Source organism: Myotis lucifugus, unplaced genomic scaffold (genome assembly GCF_000147115.1).
Source record: "Myotis lucifugus unplaced genomic scaffold, Myoluc2.0 scaffold_265, whole genome shotgun sequence".
NCBI classification, from domain to species: domain Eukaryota; kingdom Metazoa; phylum Chordata; class Mammalia; order Chiroptera; family Vespertilionidae; genus Myotis; species Myotis lucifugus.
Genome location: NW_005871313.1, coordinates 1,359,952 through 1,382,490, shown reverse-complemented (window position 1 = coordinate 1,382,490; position 22,539 = coordinate 1,359,952). Strand labels below are relative to the sequence as shown.

General features: G+C 36.5%; 1 protein-coding gene across 1 annotated transcript in view; it reads right to left on the bottom strand.

The window, feature by feature from the left end:
- LRRC7 (leucine rich repeat containing 7) overlaps positions 1–22,539 on the bottom strand; it is a 307,069-nt gene that overhangs the window by 78,301 nt on the left and 206,229 nt on the right. The window contains exons 12-19 of the mRNA XM_023762876.1: positions 20,170–20,173; positions 19,975–20,074; positions 16,991–17,115; positions 14,835–15,083; positions 9,716–9,916; positions 5,260–5,371; positions 4,865–5,045; positions 472–2,149 (exon numbers count right to left, since the gene is read on the bottom strand). Of these exons, the coding sequence (XP_023618644.1) occupies positions 472–2,149; positions 4,865–5,045; positions 5,260–5,371; positions 9,716–9,916; positions 14,835–15,083; positions 16,991–17,115; positions 19,975–20,074; positions 20,170–20,173 (2,650 nt within the window). The remainder of the gene's footprint in view (positions 1–471; positions 2,150–4,864; positions 5,046–5,259; positions 5,372–9,715; positions 9,917–14,834; positions 15,084–16,990; positions 17,116–19,974; positions 20,075–20,169; positions 20,174–22,539) is intronic.

Genomic DNA, 22,539 nt, shown 5'->3' with positions numbered 1-22,539 from the left:
GTAGTCCCAAAGCGGTAACTATATGCAAATTTTATAAACAAATTAGACCTGACTTTAATAAAAGTGTGTCCATGCAGAAAGGGGCAAAATACTCACTTTTTATGGATTCAATAAAAATCATACCCTTTAGGTCACCAGAGAACAGTTTTGTGCCTTCGGAGAGACAATTTGCCTTAATGGCTCGAAAGTGACTGAAGCACCATCCCATATAATCAAGTGAAATTCTTTCTTGCTAACAATATTTAGGCTAGATTTGATAAACAGCTCACCTACAGGTTATGGACTCTCCAAGAGCATTAAACAACATCCATGAAAAACTATAATGACCAATTCCCCGCAATATAAAGATAAACAAAATGCTGATCATCTATTCACCCATGTAGTTCATGCTTCACTACATGGACTTAGAAATGCCAATAAAATAAAACTAAAGGCAGGAGGGATATTCTTACAGAGAAATGCCAAACATACCCTGTCTAACCTTCTAGCTTCTATATGTCTAAGCAGCTGTTGTCTCCAGTCTGCCGGCATTTTACCACAGCTCTCCTCTCCCTTCACAGGAGTGGGCCTCGTCTTTATATCACTGTTATCTGATGGCTTGTCACCATAGTTACCCAAGTTATAGTCAGATGGTATTTTTTCCAAAAGAGCTGCCATAGTAGGCCTAGCTGAAACTGGTCTGGTTTGGGAGGCACCGTAACTCTCTGTACTGTAGCTTCTTGCAGACAATGGCCTCCTCTGGGTAAGGTTTTTAACCGGAAAACTTCCCGCCTGAGCTTTCACTTCTTGATATGAAGGGTGTTCGTCTTCATACCTGCCATTCCTTTTCAGGAACTGGGACTCAGTCACTGAAACGCTGCTTTGGCGATCCAGACCGCCCCTATACGGAGGTCTGCCGTACCGATCGCTCGGAGGCAGCTCGTGCGGTTCACTGACCCTTCTAAACATGGCCATTTCTGTGGCGCTCACCAGGGAGTCGGCTCTTCGCAAGAAGCCTGCCCTGGCCCCTTGGCTTGCAAACTGGGCATTCACCACGGCATCCTCATTGACAGATGGCTGGGAGAAGGAGAACATCTGCTCCATGGGCGGGTACCCTCTGTAAGCTCTCGGACTGATGAGATCCTTGGCGAGGCTCTTGCCGGGCGGCTGCATGTATTCGGAGTTGTGTTGAAAAGGGGGCGGCATCCTCTTGTCGGCTTTCACTTCCACGGCTCCTTGGGGATTGAAGCTTTGGTCGAACTGGTAGACTTTCTTGGTCATGGACGCTTTCTGTGGTTGGGGCCCTTTACTGCCTCCATACGTGAGCATCTCGTCGTCCAGCATCGGGACCGACTGGCTGCGAGACATGCTGGACATGCCGTGCTCGGGCCCCAACAGCTTATCCGGTCGCTCGTGGCTCCCTAAGTGATCACTTCCAGAAGCATAGTTTTCCAGGGGGATGTTATAAACCTTGTAGGTGCCAATGTCAATTTCATCGATACTCTGTGACTTTTTGAATTTGTTGGACTTGATGTCTTTCATGAGTGGGGACAGCCTCTCTGTGCTTTTGCTGATGGGAATGCCTTTAGAAGATTCCGGACGGCAGTGGATTTGCGAGAAGACGTTGCCAAGACTCCTGTTGGGATTGGAATCGTGATACTCCCATGGTAGTCCTGGAGAAAAAGGACTAGGTATGTCAACGGAGTCTTTCATATGTTCTTTCCTTTCAGGCAATGGGCTGGTGGTGGGGGTGGTCTCTAACTTGGAAGGGAAAGCGGTCCTGTCTTCAAAAGGGCTAGGAGTCCTGGTCCAATTCTGCCAAGGATTGGAAGGAGGCACTTCTGTTTCCGGCGTGTGTCTGTTTGCAGACTGCTCAAGCTCCAGGGGAACGCCGACAATCCTGTCCTGCCTGATCAAAGGCCTGCGTCCATGAGCAGGTGGGTTTCTAGATTTGGAACCTAAGAGAGGATTGCTGTTGGCATTCTCGCCTGTGGTTTCCTCGCCAACAAACCCTGTGTTATCATAATGTGAGCCATCAGTCCAGTTGTCAGTGAAGGTGTCACTCATTGGCAGCCGGTCAGGGCGCTGTGGTAGATTCCCTGGGGGAACAGCCTCCCGCTGGCTGAGTAATGGCTTTGAATCAAGAGGTTGTGGGAAAGGTTGTGTAATCCTGTGAAGACAATGGGAAGAAGTATGAAAATGGGTCTTTGCCAGAAAGGGAACAAGCAGTCAAGAACGCCACCGTCCTTTGTTGAACTTCTCATTCACCCATACCCCTCTTATGATTAAGAACTCACTACCATTTCATGTACAAAAATCCACCCTTTACCCTGCTCTGACTTTAATTTCTTCCTAGTAATCAACAACTTCTAACATACTATATATTTTAGTTATCTATTATATTGTGTATTATCTTGTGTCCTCTGCTAGAATGTAAACTTACTAGTATGAGGGCAGAGATTTTTTTTCTTCAGGCCCACCATTGTGGCTGGCACAGAGTAGGTATTAAAAATATATTTGTTGAATGAATGAATGAATGAATGAATGATATAGTTCTTGTATTGGTCTTGTAGCCTGTCTGATAATTAGAATCACCTGACTCCTGGTCCCAGTTCCTGGAATTTCTGATTCATGACATTTACAAACTACTGGTCGAGAGTACCTGTTCTGTAAATGCTTGGTGTACCTAATAAACCCAAACTGTCTTCAAATAAAATTTATTTGAAGACCAGGTATTGAAAATATTAAACCCATTGCATAGGGAACATACTCATGTATCTTTATCTAGAATGCATATTGTATTATGTTCTATTCGACTCTATTATTATATTATATTATATTATATTATATTATATTATATTATATTAGAGGCCCAGTGCACGAATTCGTGCACCAGTGGGGTCCCTTGGCCTGGAGTTGGGATTGGGCTGAAGCTGGCTCTCTGACATCCCCCAAGGGGTCCAGGATTGCAAGAGGGCACAAGCCAGGCTAAGGAACCCCACCGGTGCACCATCAGGGCTAGGGAGGGAGGGATGCGGGAGGTTGACCGTGGAAGGGCTCCAGGGTGTGTCTGGCCCATCTTGCTCAGTCCCAATCAGCCGGACACCAGCAGCAAGCTAACCTACTGGTCAGAGCATCTGTCCCCTGATGGTCAATGCATGTCATAGTGCTTGGTTGACCAGTCAACTGTCTGCCCCTGGTGGTCAGTGCATGTCATAGCGAGTGGTTGAGTGGCCTTAGCGTATCATTAACATATTATACTTTGATTGGTTGAACAGCTGACTGGCCAACCGTACACTTAGCATATTAGGCTTTTATTATATAGGATGACTTTTGGTCATTGGCATGTTCATACCAGTGACCACAGTATGTCTAGAAGATGTCAATTTTTTAAAACCATTTGTACAATAATAATATTGAATTATATATCTTTTATCAGTGAGCAAAAGACTTTTAAGTGTTTTTGCTAATGAAGAAAGTACCTAAATTAATCTCAGCTTATAGAAAAAAAATAATGAATTTATAAGGAGTTAAGAGTTAATATTATCATGGGCATCAGTGAATAGAAAGTTATTTATTAATTACCAAACAATTTATGGCAACAGTAGTGATATTATCAGTAAAATATGAATGAAAGTCATTGTTTAGTTATATCATACTAGTGGCCCAGTGCACAGATGCGTGCACATTGAAAGGAAATTAATTAGAAGGTGGCTGGTGGGGTGGGACTGGGTGAGAAGGGTCAGACACACCCTGGAGCCAACTTCCCTCGGTCCCTCCTTGGCCGGCTGCACCTGGGGCAGAGCTGTGGCTCAAAGGGCATCTGTGGAGTGAGCGGGGTCCCTCCGGCAGGTTGGGTCCGTTGGCCTGGCCTGCAGGGCCTGCAGGGATTGGGCTGAAACCGGCTTTCCGACATCCCACAAGGGGTCCCGAAGTGCAAGAGTTGCTGTCACTGGGCAGCTCCTGTGTTGAGCATCTGCCCCTTGGTGATCAGTGCACGTCATACCTACCGGCCCATTGGCTGGTTGCTTAGCCTTTATATATATAGATGATTATTTTTATTTGCTATTTGTAGTGTAAAACAGCAACAAGTTACAAAACAAGGAATCAGAACTGGGCAAATACTACCTCATCGAGTCGCTTTATTGTGGTCTGTATCTTTAGTTGTTTTTGTGTGTAAAATGGAGGTAATATAGAGTAGGATCCATTTTGAAAAGATTAAATACTTTCACCTGTATTCTAACTTTTCCAAGTAGTGATAAAATGATGACAGCAATGAAAAATTTATTGAACATTTACTTTGTACTAGGCATACAAGGGCTTTACATACATCTTGCTTTAATCCAGTGGTTCTCAATCTTCTGGCCCTTTAAATACAGTTCTTCATGTTGTGACCCAACCATAACATTATTTTCGTTGCTACTTCATAACTGTAATGTTGCTACTGTTATGAATTGTAATGTAAATATCTGATATGCAGGATGGTCTTAGGCGACCCCTGTGAAAGGGTCGTTTGACCGCCAAAGGGGTCGTGACCCACAGGTTGAGAACCGCTGCTTTATCCATAACACCATTATGAGTGGTGAAATGACTACATAAATATAATAAGTATTGGGAAAAAATTTTTGTTTAAAAATTTTTGTTCTGTTCTATCATCTCAACCTGTTATTACTCTACAATCTCTCCCTTAAACAATGGCTTTGCTTTATAAAATGGATTCAAGGTGCTCTTGGAAATCCCAGGGGCCTCCATTTGCTTACCTGCCCCTTCCATTTTCTATGTAACTCATGTGCTGATACAATTCCAAACTTAAGATGATTTCATTTTCATAAGTTGCTGAAAATAAACATTTGGGAACAGAAAAGAGGGAATTCTGAAAACACACCTGTTACCCCACAAAGAACTATGTACTGCATCTTTAGCTGTTGTCTGCAAGGACCCCACTTTAACCCGGGCGTTAGAGGATCCTGAGGAGGCCTGGGAAGGCGAGTAGTCTGAGTAAGTGCCTGAGGAAACACTGTTATTCAGACAGTGAGTTTTGTCAACTTCAGACTCATCAGTTGATTCTGAAATGTAAAGGGAAAATATTACAATGCTCTGAACACTGACAATTATAAACACAGAAAAGTAAGGATAAAAACAGGTAGCATATCGATAAATGTTAGAAGTACATAATTGTAAAATTTTTCTATAGACTATGGTGTATCATAATTTACAACTGGTGATTCATCATGCACATGCATTTGTGGTGTATTTTACACATCAGGTTCACAATGTTACCTTTTTTGTCCTTCCCTAGCAGAACAAGTTTGGGTGGGTACAGAGGGGTCTCAGCTAATGAAGGGTGAAGCTCCCCAATCCTCATATCATTAGCTGGATGAACAAAAGAATCCTGAGAGATATAATAATATAGGACAAGGAAAGTAAACATTTAAAACAATGGTTAACCAAGATGGCAATATTTTATTTGGTTCAGATTTAAAGATGGGGTTTCTAAAACTTAAATCCCTGTGGAGCACTGGGAGTAGTGAATCCTATGTATCTCTAAGGTAAGCCCTAATTTTTTCCTAATTTAAATGAGTACATTTATTCATCAGACATTTGTTGAATGCTGTTTATATGCCTGACACTGTGCAAAGAACTGTACAAGTTCCAAAGAAAGACAAGATGTCACCTATACTGCTGGGAATTTATAATCTAGTTGGGGAGATGAGATATAACTCATTATAGCCCAGGATTCAATTATGATAAGCCTTATATGAGTAATATGATACATATAATATAAGCCATGTAGGAGTTCTAAGGGGAAAACTTCTTAAGAGTTTTAAAAAGAAAGTATATCACTGATTAGCTGGAATTTTTTAAAATTCTTAGCTATATTAATGCAAAACTGGATCCTCTAAGTCTTGCTTTTACCACCAATCTCCCTTTTAATTCCTACTGTTTCCCAAGTGATCCCAGTTTCTCTCATTCTATCATGCTTTGTTCCTAAGCTTTCTCATATCAGTCTAGCCTGCTAAATCTTCATTCTAAATCCATTCATTGAGTGTAATGAGCAACATTGGCATGAGAATAGAACTGTATAATGACAATTTAACATGTAAAAAAATCTATAAATTTACAACTTCTATAATTCAAATTATTATTCCCAGGTAACCATGTAGTGGTAGAGAATTAGGAAAGACAAAAATACCAAATTCTCACTTTTTTCTAGATATTTTAAAAAACGGCTTGTCTATGTATCTACTGATGTAAATTTATGCACAGCAGTTATCTTTATGTCTATTGTCCCTTAATCTTTAGGTTAATTTGAAATAAAAAAAATAATTTTCAGATTTATTTTCATTTATTAGTACTTGCTAGTTTGGAACATTAATATAACACATTTGGAAATATTTTATTAATTCAGAGAAAGAATATACTTGAGGACAAAAATACAAAAAATGCGATGGGTCCTGACTGATGATTAATCTGAGAGTAATGATCAGATAGAAGCTCTTATGATAAATGTTAAGGTCTCCCTAGTGACAGGCTTAGGGCTTCGGGTATTGCAGAGAAACATCCATTTCTTTAAATCTTGGCTTAAGTTCTATCTTTTGGGTTGTTTTGGTTAGGTAGTTATGGGAATATTTGCCTGTGAAAAACCTGGGTAGACTTGATACTTTTGTTTTTGTGTTTAAAGAATATTTTAGGGGAAGAAGACTCAAGATCATCTAGTTGATCTTTTCATTTCATTTCCTAGAGGTGGATTCTGAGACTCAGCAAGGTTGACGCAGACGGACAAAAGCCCAGCATGGAGGCCTGATTCCCTGGGGCTGTAGTCCAATGACCTCCACGAATATTGTGCTGCTTCCTGGTGAGCTCAGCTGGGAGAACAGCAGACACTTAAAATGCAGTGTCAGATTTGAAGAGGGAAAGGAAAGAGTGGGATTGATGGACATACTGGAGATGAAGAGGAAAATAGGTGTTTTTGTAGATTTTGAAAGTTGTTTCAAAGAAACTTATGACAAAATTTTAAGTTGGAAGAACAGAGAATAAAAGTTTACACATCTTTGGAGAAATGTATAAGTAGAAACAGATGCAAGTTTGATAAGTGGGATCATGAAAGGCATAAAATATATAGACTTTCAAAAAAGTGTCAGTGACAAGGTGGCCTATTTCCATTTTATTCCTGCTTTACCATTTATTGACCAGGTTACCTTGGGAAAGTAAGTGTAACTCTCTACATTTTATTCAATTCATCAATAAACGAAGGTAATTGAAAATAAGAAACTGTCCAAATTTCTGTCTAGTACTAATAGTCTATAAGTACAAGTATAACTTATTTGTTGAAATAATATTAAAATACTCTTATGACATTTAATATTGAAGTATAGGCCTTTTGTTTTAGTCAAAATAACAAACCAAATAGTTGTACAATGCAGAAATGTAAATATAATAAAGGGTTTTATTTTTTTCCCCATTATGCCTTAGACATTCAATAATTATCTTATATGTTTAGATCAAACTTTCACACTTATACCCCAACTGGTTCATAGATGGCCATCTTCTCTCTGTGACCTCACATGATGGATGGAAGAGGCTAGGGAGCAATCTGGGTCTCTTTTATAATCTCATTAATGAGGGCTCTACCCTTACTAATCACCTACCAAAGAGCCCCTCCAAATACCATCACATAGGTTTTAACATATTAATTTTGGCGGAGATACAAAAATTCAGTCTGTAGCACCAGCTCTTTACATAGCTAGAAATTCCTCCTTTTTTAATTTTCAGGATAAAGATTATTACCTCAACAGAAAGGCCTTCCTTGGTCACCCTGATCAATAGGACCCTCTGATCACCCTGCTTATTTGCATTAAATATAATAAAAACACTTATTATTATTTAATTTATTAACTGCAGACTGAGTTTCGTGAGGGCAGGGCCCACGTCTGTTTTGTCCACTATTGTCCTCTCAGTGTCTAGCACAGTGCCTACTATAGAGTAGGGGCACAATGAATATGTGTTGAATAAGTGAATGACTGATATGGTCTAATGTTGTAACCCTGGTAACATGTTTTCATCCAGTCAGAAGTTTATTGAAGGCCAAAACAATTTCTCTGAATTTTTCTTGAATTAAGTGTTGGCTGCCATACCTGTACATATTTTATCCCCTGTTTGTTGAATCAAATGTATTTTCACAACATCAAACTACCATATGGCCAATAAAATAGAATCCTTCTTAACTCTGATGGTCTAATACAATATATTATGGATATGAATACATTAATATAATATTATGAGTAAAGTTAAAATATAGTGATGGAGGATATTGTGGAGTGAAGAAAGCAGGGAGAGAGGAGAGAAGGAAGAAGGGAGAAGGGTACAGTGAATAAAGCTCTGACACAAAACAATTAAAGGCCAGAAGTTCCTGAATTCCTGGTATACGAATGCCTTTGGTGTCTCAATAATTTTGATACATGGACCCTAGACTAAAGAAATACCTAACAGTCCCATTTATTAAGTAATTAGGTCCAAACTTGTATATATGTTTATGACCTACTTTGTGATATTTACTTTATTTTTAAATAACCAAAACTACTTATTAATGGAATGTGTGCACCTATTGGACACCACGTCTACCTTCTCAAACCTTGGAATCATATTAGATACTACCACTCTAATTTCTGTTTCACGTTGATTTTCTGGGGACACTTGATGTTTGATCACAGCAACTGCTTCAAGTAACTTTTTAACTGATTGGCAATGATTGCTTATCTCTCTAATTTCTTAGAGTATTACATTCTCCATCACACAAGTAACCATATGATCATATTTCATATTATATATTCTCTACTTACTTCATCTTTGTTAAGTTTACCTGGCAAGGCCCTAAATTAGTTGGGGGCTATGCACACGTTTTATATTTCTTCTTTCTCTCTCACAGTGTTTAGCACAGTGCTAATATACAGTTGGTGTTTAATCAATGCAACAAATCGATGCTCTGAAATGCAGATTTGTAAAAGAGTTTCACTGATCTAGATTTTAGAGAAAGAGGTATAGTAACTTCTAGATGTTTTCATAAAAATTAAGTATCTAATGAAGATAAAAAGGTGATAAGCAAATTATCTGAAGTGTTGATGGGATAGTGCAGAGGTGGCATATATGTAGTTGAATTCTTTTCAGACCAAACAAATTGATAAGGATGAATATCTAATTAAAAATACGGGACTTAAACTCCCATGACTAGATTGAAAAAAGCTAAATTTCAAAGTTATCTCCCCCTTTTTGTTGTTTATAGTAGTGTTTCCTAGAAGATTGTAACCTAAACACAAAAATATTTGAAAAAATTTTTGGCTCAAAATCTGATCAGGAATTTTACTGAGATTTGCAGAGTAAAAAAATCTTCAGTTAGTCTCTTCTAATGACTCATACAATAAAAGTTTAAGGTTGCCAAAAGACTATCATGAAAATGATATAATGCATGTACTGGCTGGGTGAGCAAATTATTTTTTCTGTGTATATTGGAACTTTTGGAGCTGTATTAATGCTTTTAGGCCATGAGGGTATCACTTATCTGTGATTTATTAAATGCAACTCTCATAGTTTGAAAGAGTAGAGAGACTCCATTTATATTTTGGGAAACAAAATGTACTTTTAAAGGAAGATCTATTCAGTTAAAAAAAAATCACACGTATGACTTAGTAATTCCGAAAAATCCAAACCACACTGGCAATTACCAATAACCTTGAAATACCTCCATTGTAATCTCCTTTGGGGCTACAGGCCACTTGTGTTCATATTTTTCTTTCACAGTTTGCTCCGTGTTAGCAGTTGGATTTGAATTCTCAATACGCACTCCATGGCTTGGCTTACCCACCAGATTTTGAACAGATTTTACCATATTCTTTAAATCCTCTGGGTAAGGAGTTGGATATCGTTTTAGGTTTATTTCAACCTAGAAGTTTATAAAAAGAAATTTAATATCAAAATACCTTCAGCAAGCATGTTCACAAAACTACTCCACTTTATGTGTAGTAGTAGAACCAAATGCAGTATAGTGAGTGCTGAGCTGGCTGAGAAACTGTTCTGTAGAGTAGAACACTTAGAGTTCTTCTCTTATTCTGCTTGTGGGATTTTTTCTCACCCCTGCCCACCCGTCTAGATTAAATACAATTTTTGGATTATATCCTATCTTTAGACCTACCCTATAATGATTGAAATAGCAGTACATCCAACACTTTAGTGACAGTTAATCTCTGAAAAATGTAATTGTGGCTCTCATTTGCTTTTATATTTTCTTGAGAGGCTGTCCTTTTCCCTACATAAATTATTTATAAGTAATTATTTTGATATTAAAAATATCAATGCAGGTGATGAAGGAGACCCCAAAAGATTTATAAGTAGGATGAGTTATCACTTATTTAAAAACTCAGGAGGGGACAATATCTGCTACTCAAATATGCTTCAGCTTTCTGTTAATTGGTATGTTACATCAAAAGGTAGGGTAGCTAATTCTTGTTAACATTTAAGAAAACATATTTCAGGGTGGCTTTAAATTTAATTTTTACCCTAATAAAGTAACATGCTTTGTAGATAATGTCTTTTATTTCTCTTACACTAAAAAGAAATAAAAAAATTGTGAACATTTTCTAAGACATTCTAGGCAAACGTAAAATTTGACTTATGTTTATTCAGATATTATTTCTATACTTGAACTCCTTTTTGGTGTATCAATCTGACTTTAGAAACATATATTAATGATTATTTTTCCCATTTAACTTAGAGAGAGAAAATGTAAGATATTCCATATAGAATATTGAAACATCAGAGTACTTACATGGAATAGATATAAACTATTCATGCTGATTAAAAGGGAGCAGGAGGGAAAATAAGGGGCAGATTTACATGGCCAGGCTTGTTCCAAAAATTATGCCTTTTTGTATCTGAGTAGAACCAACTTTACAAAATGGAATGGTTTATGTGATTGTGGTGAGTATGTGTCTGTGAAAGTGTGTGGGGGTTGAGGAGGAGCAAGTGGAAGAGAAGCTGAAGGAGGAAGAGTGGGAATGAGAGAGAGAAAAAGAAAGAGGGAAGGGCACAGGTATATACACCCCCACACACCCATGTAATTCATGGGATGTAAGAAACCATGATAGTGGTATAGATCTGAGGATTATGAATATGAAATCAAACACTTTTGCTCATCTGCAGTTTTAGCAAATCCACCAACTTTGTTATTCTAGTGTTTTGTCTTTCTTGTGGCTCATTTTCCTTCTCAAATATTGGCATTGGATGATTTCTAACATTCCTTTCAGTAAAAAATACAAAATTATTTTCTCAATTATTTTGGAAAGCTGATGAAAAACCAGATAATTAATTTTGCTAGTGTATGTATTGTTTAAATGTAATTTAATCTCTTATGCTCCCAAATAAATAAGGATGACATTAATAATATATAGAAATAAAGTTATAAAAATATAACTCAAGAAAAAGTTTGACTTTACAGAAAAAGTGTAAGTTGTTAGAGTGTAATATAAATACATTTCAGGGCACTTAATTTATAATGCATTCTTAAATAAACATAAAAAGAATGATATCAATGCTAGACAAAGTCTATTGGGATGCATGCATCTTGGATCTGCTGTTTAAATTGTAGTAGAAATGTTAATCACTAATTAAATCTAAGTTTAAAATTTTATTGTTGAACTTGTTTAAAAGCACTTGATATCAAAGGACTAAAAAGCAAATACTACATTTAAAACTGTAAACTATAGAATGGTACAACTATAATGCCAATTAAAACATCTTTTAATTTTTAATAATTAGCAACATATGAATGAGAAATAATTCTCAAGTAGGGCACTAAGTTAAAATTCTATGTTCCTTAAAGTATCTTCAATACTGAAATTGCTTCTAATTAAATCAAAGGCAAAAATGTGAAGCATTCTTCTTTAATTGAATTAAATACTTCACTGAATAATGTAATATATTTTTGTAGATGCTATGTCCCATCTGACACAATTATATGGCTATTTACTAATGGCTATAGTACAAATATTTTCTGTTTATTTTATAAGCAAATTAATGCAATATTTTGGTCACACCACCAGAATATGTTTGAGTATTTCATCTCTATAAATATTTTTAAATCTAGAAACAGAAGTGGATTTACCATGAAGTTAATGAAGCTTGTGCTTTAGGGCCTGTCACTTGCATGGGTTGCTTGCAAAGCCTTGTGAGAGGCCCTGCTTTATGTATTACACAGTTATTTTATATTCTTTTCCTTAAAGAGGCCCCTCTTAAAACTGTGGAAACTTCAGGTCTCATAAAACTTAGGTTTGTTCTACCTATACAATAAGCTCCTTGCTTTCCATTTATTAGTCTACCAGCAGAACCTAAATTTAAGCCAGATTTACCCTGACCAGCTATCAATTTCTACTTATATAATACTAGAGGCCCAGTGCACGAAATTCGTGCACAGGTAGGGTCCCTATTGGCTGCTGGCTGGGGCCTTCCTTTGTTCTGCGCTGTCCCCTGGTGGTCAGCACACATCATAGCGAGCAATCAAACTCCCGGTAGGTTGAACTCCAGAGAGGACATTTTGCATATTAGGCTTTTATATATATAGATGGGAGTGATAATGTCTCTCCCACACGCTTATGCTAATCTGGAGCTAAAATGAGATAATAAATGTGATAGTCCTTTGAAAATTTATAGATTCTATGCAGAGGTTAGATACTGTTTCTAATATATTCTATTTATGTATTTTTAAAATCTGGATTCCTTCGGAAATACAGATTTTACTATATATGTCTAACTGCAATACCATACTGTCTGAGTGATTTTTTTTCAGATTGCATGCAGGAACACTATCATTTATTTAGTATTTGCCATGTGTCAGGCACCAGGCAAAATGTTTTATAAGGATAGTTAACTTATTATTAGCTATTTATATAACACACATTTCATTTTTTACCACAATTTTAAATATAAATAATAAATTATTAATTAATAATTATGATAAATTATAATTACATATCATTTAATTTTCACAAGTCATTATAGCACCTGTTCCTATTTAATGGAAAAAAACAACAACCCAGGGCTCAGACAGTGTAAGTTACCTGCCCAAGATCACATTGCTAGTAGGTATCAAAGCCCAAATTCAAACTCAGGTCTTTCAGTCAAAAGTTTATGCTACACAAATATTACTTGACTCAGAGCTATTCTCTGGTACAGGTGTAGCACATATTTGTACTCTCTTGTGGAAGAAATACTATAAGTCTAAAATGTTAATTTTATTGATTAAATAACATAATTTCAATTTTTTACAACATGAAGCTAACATAATAGTTTATAATTTATTTTTAAATTAAGCTATAATTTTATAATTTTGTTATATTTGTAAGCTCTGTAAAAGCATATTTTATACCATTTCCCAGATTGTTTTTCCTTTCTACTCTTCAACTCTTGTGTGCTGTACTTTAGAAATGAACAAACATGATCATAAACACAATTATATTAATAGGTCAGCAATGCCCAAATACAAAAGCAGTTTCTTTATATTTCTAAATATGTAGGCTAGGAATATTCCTTTATTCTAATATGGGATAAATATATATGTTCATTCACTTATTATACACATAGGTGGAAAAAATCTGTCAATTATGCTCTTACCAAAATGTTGTGTATATCACTCACCATAAAGTATTTGCTCATTTCACATATACATTTTACTAAAATGCAAAATTTTTACTGAAATGCTATTTTACTTAAATTTTGGAAAATAGAAGCTTTTCATAAAATTCTATATATCTTAGATCTAAATAAAGTGCAGTAAATGCAAATAGCAGCTGCAAGATGTTGGAGACTCCCCAAAATGTAGCAATGAAGAAAGAATTAGTGTTAATAGCTAGGGCATTTAGACGTGATACTTGAATTCACACAGAACTGTGCTTTTCTTATATAATGATTAAATTCTATTTTGGTTTGGTTGTAAATTCCAGTAAGAGAAATAATAGTTAATGCTATGATTATTAATTGTTAAATATCTTATTCTAGGAATTAATTAGAACATTTTAGACACAAAGAAAACATATAGCAGTTTTAGTTAGGAAAATGCATTCTCAGCTTGCCTTATATTGCAGAAAAAATATAAGACAATAAGAATCTAGTCCATTACATGTGGATGGTAAAGTTTACAAAAAATGCAGTGTTCTTTCACATCCCATCAAGACTCCCCCCACCATTAAACTCTTGAACCCAACCCACAGAGATAAAGAAACCCTATTTGCCACAACTCCCAAACCAGTCTTCTCTTACAGGAATTCTCATCATCTGTGCCTTCAAATTAAAGGTAAATTGATGCTTTTCAACAGACACCATCTTTGTGCTTAAAGTTCACTCTCAGCAAATCTCAATTTAAATCTCAATCTATTTTAAGAATCAAGTTTAGTTATTTAATCTCCCCCAGAATTAATATTTTTAAAAAATGTATGTATGTGTGAGGACAATTTAGATTTTTCTCAATAGCGTCATCAACATTCTGCTTGACTATTGGTATTCCCACACTTTAAAGAAAAATAAACCTTTAAAAATAAAAACATAAAAAATGAAGCACCCACCTCAAAAACCATGCCAGTTATCCCCCCATTAGGCACTTCATATTATGTTCCCTCCCCTCTGACTCAGGTCTCCCCGCCCCATTGCCAATGTCAATGAACAAAAATTAAATGGGGATCAAACATTGGCAGTTGGTACGTTTCTATGATCAACATTTCTTACCCCAAATCATGCAGAACATACCCCTTAAACCACTGTTCCAAGGTTGCCTCTACATGGGGGATTCTCCTACCCCAAACACCTAGGCCTACCTGTCTGCCACTTAGAGAGGGAAGAGTGGTGGATTGTGCTGCAACTGGCAATGGAGTGCACATGCTCCTTTCCTGCTGGAGGCCACTTATACAACCCCATGCCAGCTGTGGGTCATTCTGGGGGACGGGCATATCTTGGATCTGCTGATCACACCTGGCCCATGGTGTGCAGCAATCGCCAGACAGTCTGGCAGGTTGGAGAGTAATCCCACGCTGGCCCCTTTCCCAGGGGGCTTGGCAGGAGTGATCCTGTGGGAGAAGGAATCTCCATTTTCTGGGAGAAAGAGGAGCGCTGTAGCAATACTTTCACTTTATCATTTTTCTACTCTTGATTTTTTTTTCCATTCTGGGTAATGCATTTAAAATAACCATCAGAAAAATTAGTTTTAATTCCTGTAATAAAATGGTACCAATATCATATGAAGCTAAAGTGTTGCAATTTCTTCACACAATGCAGCATTCATATTGCCCTGTACACACTATCGGTAAGGCATTATATTCTAGTCCATTTGGAAGTTGGTGGCATAGGTCACTGGTTCCTTTTTAAATTTTATGTAAATTAAAGGTAAAATTGTGTTAAGTTGAATGTACATGTAATGAACCAGAAAAGTGTGATTTCGTTTAAGATTTCAGCATATTCCATGCATCACATTTTCTATGATGATTTATTTAGAAGTTTGTTTGTGTCTAATAGCCAATGGCATTGGAAATATTCAAATTAGTCGAAGTAAAGTAGAATGAGATTTAGGAAACACATATGGTTTTACCAAAATATAAATAAAGCAAATATAAATGAACACAGAGAAAAATGCACTCTAAAATATAATGAATGTACTCTGATTATAAACAGACCTGAGCACATAACACACAAACAGGACTTCTAAATAATTGTTTGCATTGACTATATTTTATGTTTTCATTGTCACATATGCCAGAGTATATTAAATATACTCTTTTCCTCTTGGATCCTTTGAATATAGATTTTTAGGAAGAAGTGCATAGTTTTTTTTACATCGGTGGAGTAAAACAATGAATCAAAGGTCCAGTATAGAATGCATCACCCACTGGTTCTGGATCTAAGGTATAAGATCCTAAAGGTTTTTGTTTGTTTTTAGTTTGGTATTATTTTTTTCTAGGAATTCACAATAAAAAATGTCTCTGGTTCTTGGATAGCACTAATTACCAACCCAGAAACATTTTTTAACTCAGATTTTTAACAGAATTATCATTTTGATTTGGAAATCCATATAGATATGCTCTGTCAATTACCTTACTGTCTAATTCTAATAAGGTTCCAAAGTGTGTTGGTTTAAAAAAAGTTTATAAAATGTGGAGAGGACAGAAAAGAACACATTATACAATCTAGATCTACTAATAGAATAACTATACAATTACCTAGGAAATTAGTACCCATGATAAAAAAAAGTGTACAAAGAATGCCATAAAAATAATGAGAGATTCAAGATGTTGCTACAATGATAATATAAAGATCTAATATTGATAAAATCTATATCAATTCTGACCTTTTTAAAGTTAATGAAAAATATAGATTTTAAAATTCAACCTCGTTACTTGACTTAGATTGGTTCCAATAAAAGATTTTAAAAAATATGCTTTAGAGTTTAAAAAAATGAAGTTATTTTCTCTAAGGAACATCACCTGTTATTAGCCCTCACCTCCTTTAAAATTTGTCCTCATACTTAAGAAAACTCATCAATTCTTTTCAAAATATCCCAGTAACATAGAATCTTTCAGAGATTTTAATACCAATGTACTATATTCATCCATCGGCTCTTCAATAAATGTGTAATTTGGTTTCAACAGTCTGCATGATGTTTTGTTCAGTGATGAGAAAACACACATTTCAGTGTATCAAAGGATATATAAGATGCTCAGGAAAAGCCCATCACCCAGATTTTTTTCCTGGCTTTTTCTCACCTTGAATCTCTTTCATGCTATTCTGTAAGATGAATTGGGACATTCGTCTCATTCTCAAGCAAAACAATGCTTTCAGAATTACCATTCTGCTATAACGAAAGGTACCACCCTGAGACTTAAAGTGACCATCTAGCAGGGGTCACTCCATTTGTTTCAAAATCTATTTGAATAAGAACATTGAACAAGCAAAAGTAAGAAACAATAATTAAAAGGTTCACCTTAACTTTCCCAGCATTATCGTCATCTTCCTTTTTGTCTTCAAATTCAAAGGCAACAGTCATGCGTTGCTGTCTCTGCTCTTCCCACAGTGTCGGGTTAAAGCTGTCACTGTCTGACTGGAAATCTACAGTTAGATTCCAAAAGATTGTTGCTTACTTTTACATAAAGTGTTTTTAATAGAGCTTAGTACTCTATGCAAACAATGGTGATAGGTACTACAAACAAATACAAAAATTTTTTAAAAGGGAAAAAAACAAAGAAAAAAGGGATATAAAGAGAGAAAGAAAAATAAAGGAAAGGAGGAGGAAAGTGATATTTGTTACATGGTCTTTAAAATATATATTAAAAATATATATATTATTGATTTCAGAGAGGAAGGGAGAGGAAGAGAGAGAGAGAGAAACATCAATGATGAGAGAGAACCATTGATCAGCTGCCTCCTGCGCACCCCCTGCTGGGGATCAAGTTCGTAACCTGGTCATGTGCTCTTGACCAGAATCGAACCTGGGACCCTTCAGTCCACAGGCTTATGCTCTATCCACTGAACCAAACCAGCTAGGATGGTCTTTTAATATCTTAACACAATTCAGGTTTCCTAAGTATGCTTTAATTATATATTGAGGTTGGGAAGTTTCCAGTGTAGAGAATGAGCTCTTCATAGGACAAAAATAATAATTGGACTAAACATTTAAAAATATTATCTGTTTTAATCTTTAATCCTCACCTGAGGACTGCTTAGAGCAGTGATGGCGAACCTTTTGAGCTCTGCGTGTCAGCATTTTGAAAAACCCTAACTTAACTCTGGTGCCGTGTCACATATAGAAATTTTTTGATCTTTGCAACCATAGTAAAACAAAGATTTATATTTTTGATATTTATTTTATATATTTAAATGCCATTTAACAAAGAAAAATCAACCAAAAAAATGAGTTCGCGTGTCACCTCTGACACGCGTGTCATAGGTTCGCCATCACTGGCTTAGAGAGAGGAATGGAGAGAGAGAGAGAGAGAGAGAGAGAGAGAGAGAGAGAGAGAGAGAGAGAAAGGCATTAATTGGTTGCCTTCAGTATCCCAGGTATGTGCCCAGACCTGGAATCGAACCAACAACCTTTCAGTGTACAGGAGAGGCTCAAACAACTGAACCACTTGGGCCAGGCTTATCTTTTTAATCTTCACAACAACACAATGGTAATACTAACATCACCCTCAATTTACTAATGAGAAAACTATATCTGAGTTTTAAGACTTGCTCAAAGTCATGCAGTTTCCCTGTGGTGTATACAGGATCCTGTTCCATGTCTGTGTAATTACAAAGCCCATATTTGTAACTACTAAACTGTGCCTGGATTTTGTAAAAGGTATTAACTATGTAACAATGGTTTTGTAAAGTGTCTAAGATTGCACCATTGTGTGTGTTGGGGGTCGGGTAGTGGGTGAGGTGGAGTCGGGGTAATGGAAGGGAGTTTATTTTTAGGGTAACAAACGTGAAAAATTTAATCTTTAACATGAAGGTCTAAATGTGTCTCAACTTAAGGGAAAATAAATGGCTTATAAATCTTTACATCAAATTGTTGGCTAATGATAATATCTTGTTTTTTGTTGCAAGGTTCTGAAAATTCACTTAATACACTTCTGCCTGAAAAACCAGAGGGTGAGATGCTTAAAGTTCAAGAAAATTGTTCTAATACTAACTCTTCTTTCCAAAGGAAACTAAAGCAAAACAAGGCTAATTCCTTAACATCACCTTACCTAAGTAGATCCTCCTCACTCCCTGTAACAAATTAGAAATTTAATCTGTGGGACTGGATCTCAGAAATAACCAGTGAATATAAGGCAGTTTCACTTTTCTTTACATCTTTTTAAGAGAAATATTTTGATAACGTAGGGATATTAAAATGTAAATATAAGTAAAGGTAGATGAATAAAACATAATTCTTATAAAAGTCTTTTCTTATACCATCTATAAACACGGTGGCTTTTCTTTCATAAATTCAAAAGATCAATTTTATTAAAGTCTGAAAAATGCATATTAAAGTGACTCTTTCCTTATCCTAATTCTGTAAGTCAAATATGAATAAAAATATCCTAAAATATTCCAAAATGATTCATTTATGTTCATATATCAAAGACTAAAGATATTTCTTATAATTATCCCTGATAATGAGAAATACATATACCAATAATTTATTTTAAAAGTTAGTCTCATTAAAGTGGATTGAGTGAATTTAACTGACTGGTGGATTAAAGTGGATTTACTCTTTTAAGAATGACAGTGACATAAGACTAGAAAATGTGCAGGAAAGCCTATGCTGTCTTGGGCTAAGTGGCCTATGCTGCGTTCCAAATTGTAAAGGGCAATACTGTTTTACTAGTAAACACTGTATGAATAATGTGGCCATAGGATAGAAGATTTAATTATTGGAAAAGGTTTAGGTTTTTCAAAAAGTACTCCTATCATAATTGCTGATGTTGTTTAGGGGAAACTCAACTTGAAAAAGAAAGAACAGTCATCATTTGCAGGTCATCTTTTTGTGGTTGACTCTTCACATGAAATAATTTGGGGCCTGGGATCATTGGATTAAATGTTAAAATTTCGTTCATGAAATGAGTGAACACAGGAATTAAACCAGCTTTCTGAATCTTCCTTAAGATCTGACTCTTCTTCGCTCATTTTAATGAGCTGGGTACCACATTTGGTCAACTAATCCTGGGCCTTGTAATCCATCAAGAGAAGTTGATCCTAAAAGTCAATTTTCTTATGACAAAGAGAGAGAGTTATGTTTTTGGAATCTTACTTAAAATATTATAGTGTGAAGATAAGATTCATACTTAATATCTAACCTCTAAATGATTGATGTAAGTCATGTAATGATCTTTATAGCCTTGCCCACACATTAGTATTCCTGGCCAAAGACCAGAAGAAAATGATTCTCTTTGGTCCATTATTATATAAGTTTGGGAGACATTTCTACTGACAATTTACCTTCATCACCACGAGGTTGCTGGGGAAACATGTAGTTAGTCAATACTCTTTGCTTTGTTTCTGGATGGGCTTCAGTTTGTAAAGGGATAAGGGCTTTGGACTGGAAGTAAAAAAACATATAAATTAGATCAATAAGCTAGCAAATATGCAGAATATTTATTTTATGTATGATAATGATCAATAGTCTGGACTCACCAAGCTAAATGAAAAATTAAAAGAAAAGCAAGGAAAAAGTAATGAAACTAGAAATTATAACATAAACTAAGACTATTGCTGGGAATATTTTTAAGTTCTAAGGTATTCATAACGAAATGTTCTTTTTCTCTAGTATACTCTTTTACAAAATTATCCATCCTCACTGAGCAATGTCAGTTTCAATCCTGAAGAGACCAAAAATGTATTAAATTGTTTAAACTAAGTAAGCTTTTGATATGGCTCTATATATCCATTCATTTTCAAAAGCTGTTGTCCAAAAAATATCCATTCATTTTCAAAAGCTGTTGTCCAAAAAGCACCAAATGGAATTTGCTATCAAATTCAAGCATTTATATTTAAGAGCTATTTTGAAACCAAAGACAGGGTCTACATACAGATAAGCAACAGTACTTGTATCTGATAGGGTCTTAATATATTGACCTATGGATGGCTATGTATCATTCTTTATTTATTAATTTGAGTTCAAAAATACTATTATAAAGGGGTTTTTAGAACTCTGATATTATATATTACTAGAGGCCCAGTGCATGCATTCATGTACATTGAAAGGAAATTAATAAGAAGATGGCCAGCGGAGTGGGACTGGGCTAGACAGGCTGGATATGCCCTGGAGTCAACCTCCTGTGTTCCCTCCCCAGCTGGCCACACCTGGGGTGGTGCCGGGGCTCGAAGGGCATCTGCGAAGTGAGTGGGGTCCCTTTGGCAGGTGGGGTTCCTCGGCCTGGCCTGTGAGGATTGGGCTGAAACCGGCAGTCTGACATCCCCGGAGGGGTCCTGGAGTGCAAGAGGGTACTCTGCAAAGTTGCTGTCTCTCAGCAGCTCCTGTGTTGAGCATCTACCCCCTGGTGGTCAGTGTGCATCATACCTACCTGCCGGTCACTTAGCCTTATATATATATGTATACTAGAGGCCTCATGCACGAAATTTGTGCACTCGGGTGGGGGAGGTCCTTCAGCCCAGTCTGCGCCCTCTCACAGTCCGGTAGCCCCACGATTGATTGCCCTGCAGAGGGACGCCCTGCCCACCGCCGCTGGCTGGGTAGCCTGGGCCTCCCTCTTCAGGGTGATCATGGAGCCCCCCGGCCAGTGGCCTGGGCCTCCCTCTGCGGGGCTATTATGGGGCGATGGCGGGGCCCCTCGAACAATCGCATCACACCCGTCTTGGCGGTGGCAATCAGTGCTGGGTTGCTGTGGCGCCCGCAACCCAGGAGGGACCAAGAGGTCAGCAGTTCAGCCCGCTCACCAGTACCCACCCACCCGAGCCTGCTGCTCACGCAGCCTGGCATTCGGTTGTCCGTTCAGTCATTTTGGACGTTACAGACCCTGGCTCTTTATCTATTACAGTGGTTCTCAACCTTCCTAATGCCGCGACCCTTTAATACAGTTCCTCATGTTGTGGTGACCCCTAACGATAAAATTATTTTCATTGCTACTTCATAACTGTAATTTTGTTACTGTTATGAATCGTAATGTAAATATCTGATATGCAGGATGTATTTTCATTGTTACAAATTGAACATAATTAAAGCATAGTGATTAATCACAAAAACAATATGTAATTATATATGTGTTTTCCAATGGTCTTAGGCGACCCCTGTGAAGGGGTTGTTTGACCCCCAAAGGGGTCGCAACCCACAGGTTGCGAACCGCTCATCTATTAGGATAGATGTATATGAGAATATACTGGAAATTATCATTTTATCTAATGTTTTAAAAATTGGCTTATTTCATGACATTTATTAATAGGAATGAAGCTCAAAGGGATTTGGGATATCAACTTGTCTCATGAAACTGAGTCAGAAACACATTAAATCACTGTTCTAAAAAAAATTAAATGATGCAGTCACTGTTCTGTTTATTCTCTACAAGAATAATAAATCATGATATTAGGGGATTTTTTTTCACAAGGCAAGACTGAATAGACTGTTCCATTACCATAATTCACATTGATTCCAGAAATGCTTTATTTATAATGATATACTGATGCCTTGAAAGATCTGTAGTTCATTGATAAGATTTGAATTTGAATGATAATCTAATTTTTTAGTCAGTAGATGGAAGCAAGTGCTGAAATCACTATAGAAGCACAAACATTATTCTTACACTTACATTCTACACTTTGTAAAGGTTTATTTTAATTTTTCACAAAAGTAGCCCAATACCTAGAAATCTGAACAATGCTGTTTTCATGCTCAGGAAATGATGACAAACTAAATTCAACATGATTTTTTTTCCACTTGGCTATTTATATTTTGGGATAAGTGTTTCAAAATTCTAGGATTATAAGAAAAGAGTAAAAGAGGACTAATAAACAATGTCAAAATTGTCCATCATCAATTTTTCTGGTGAC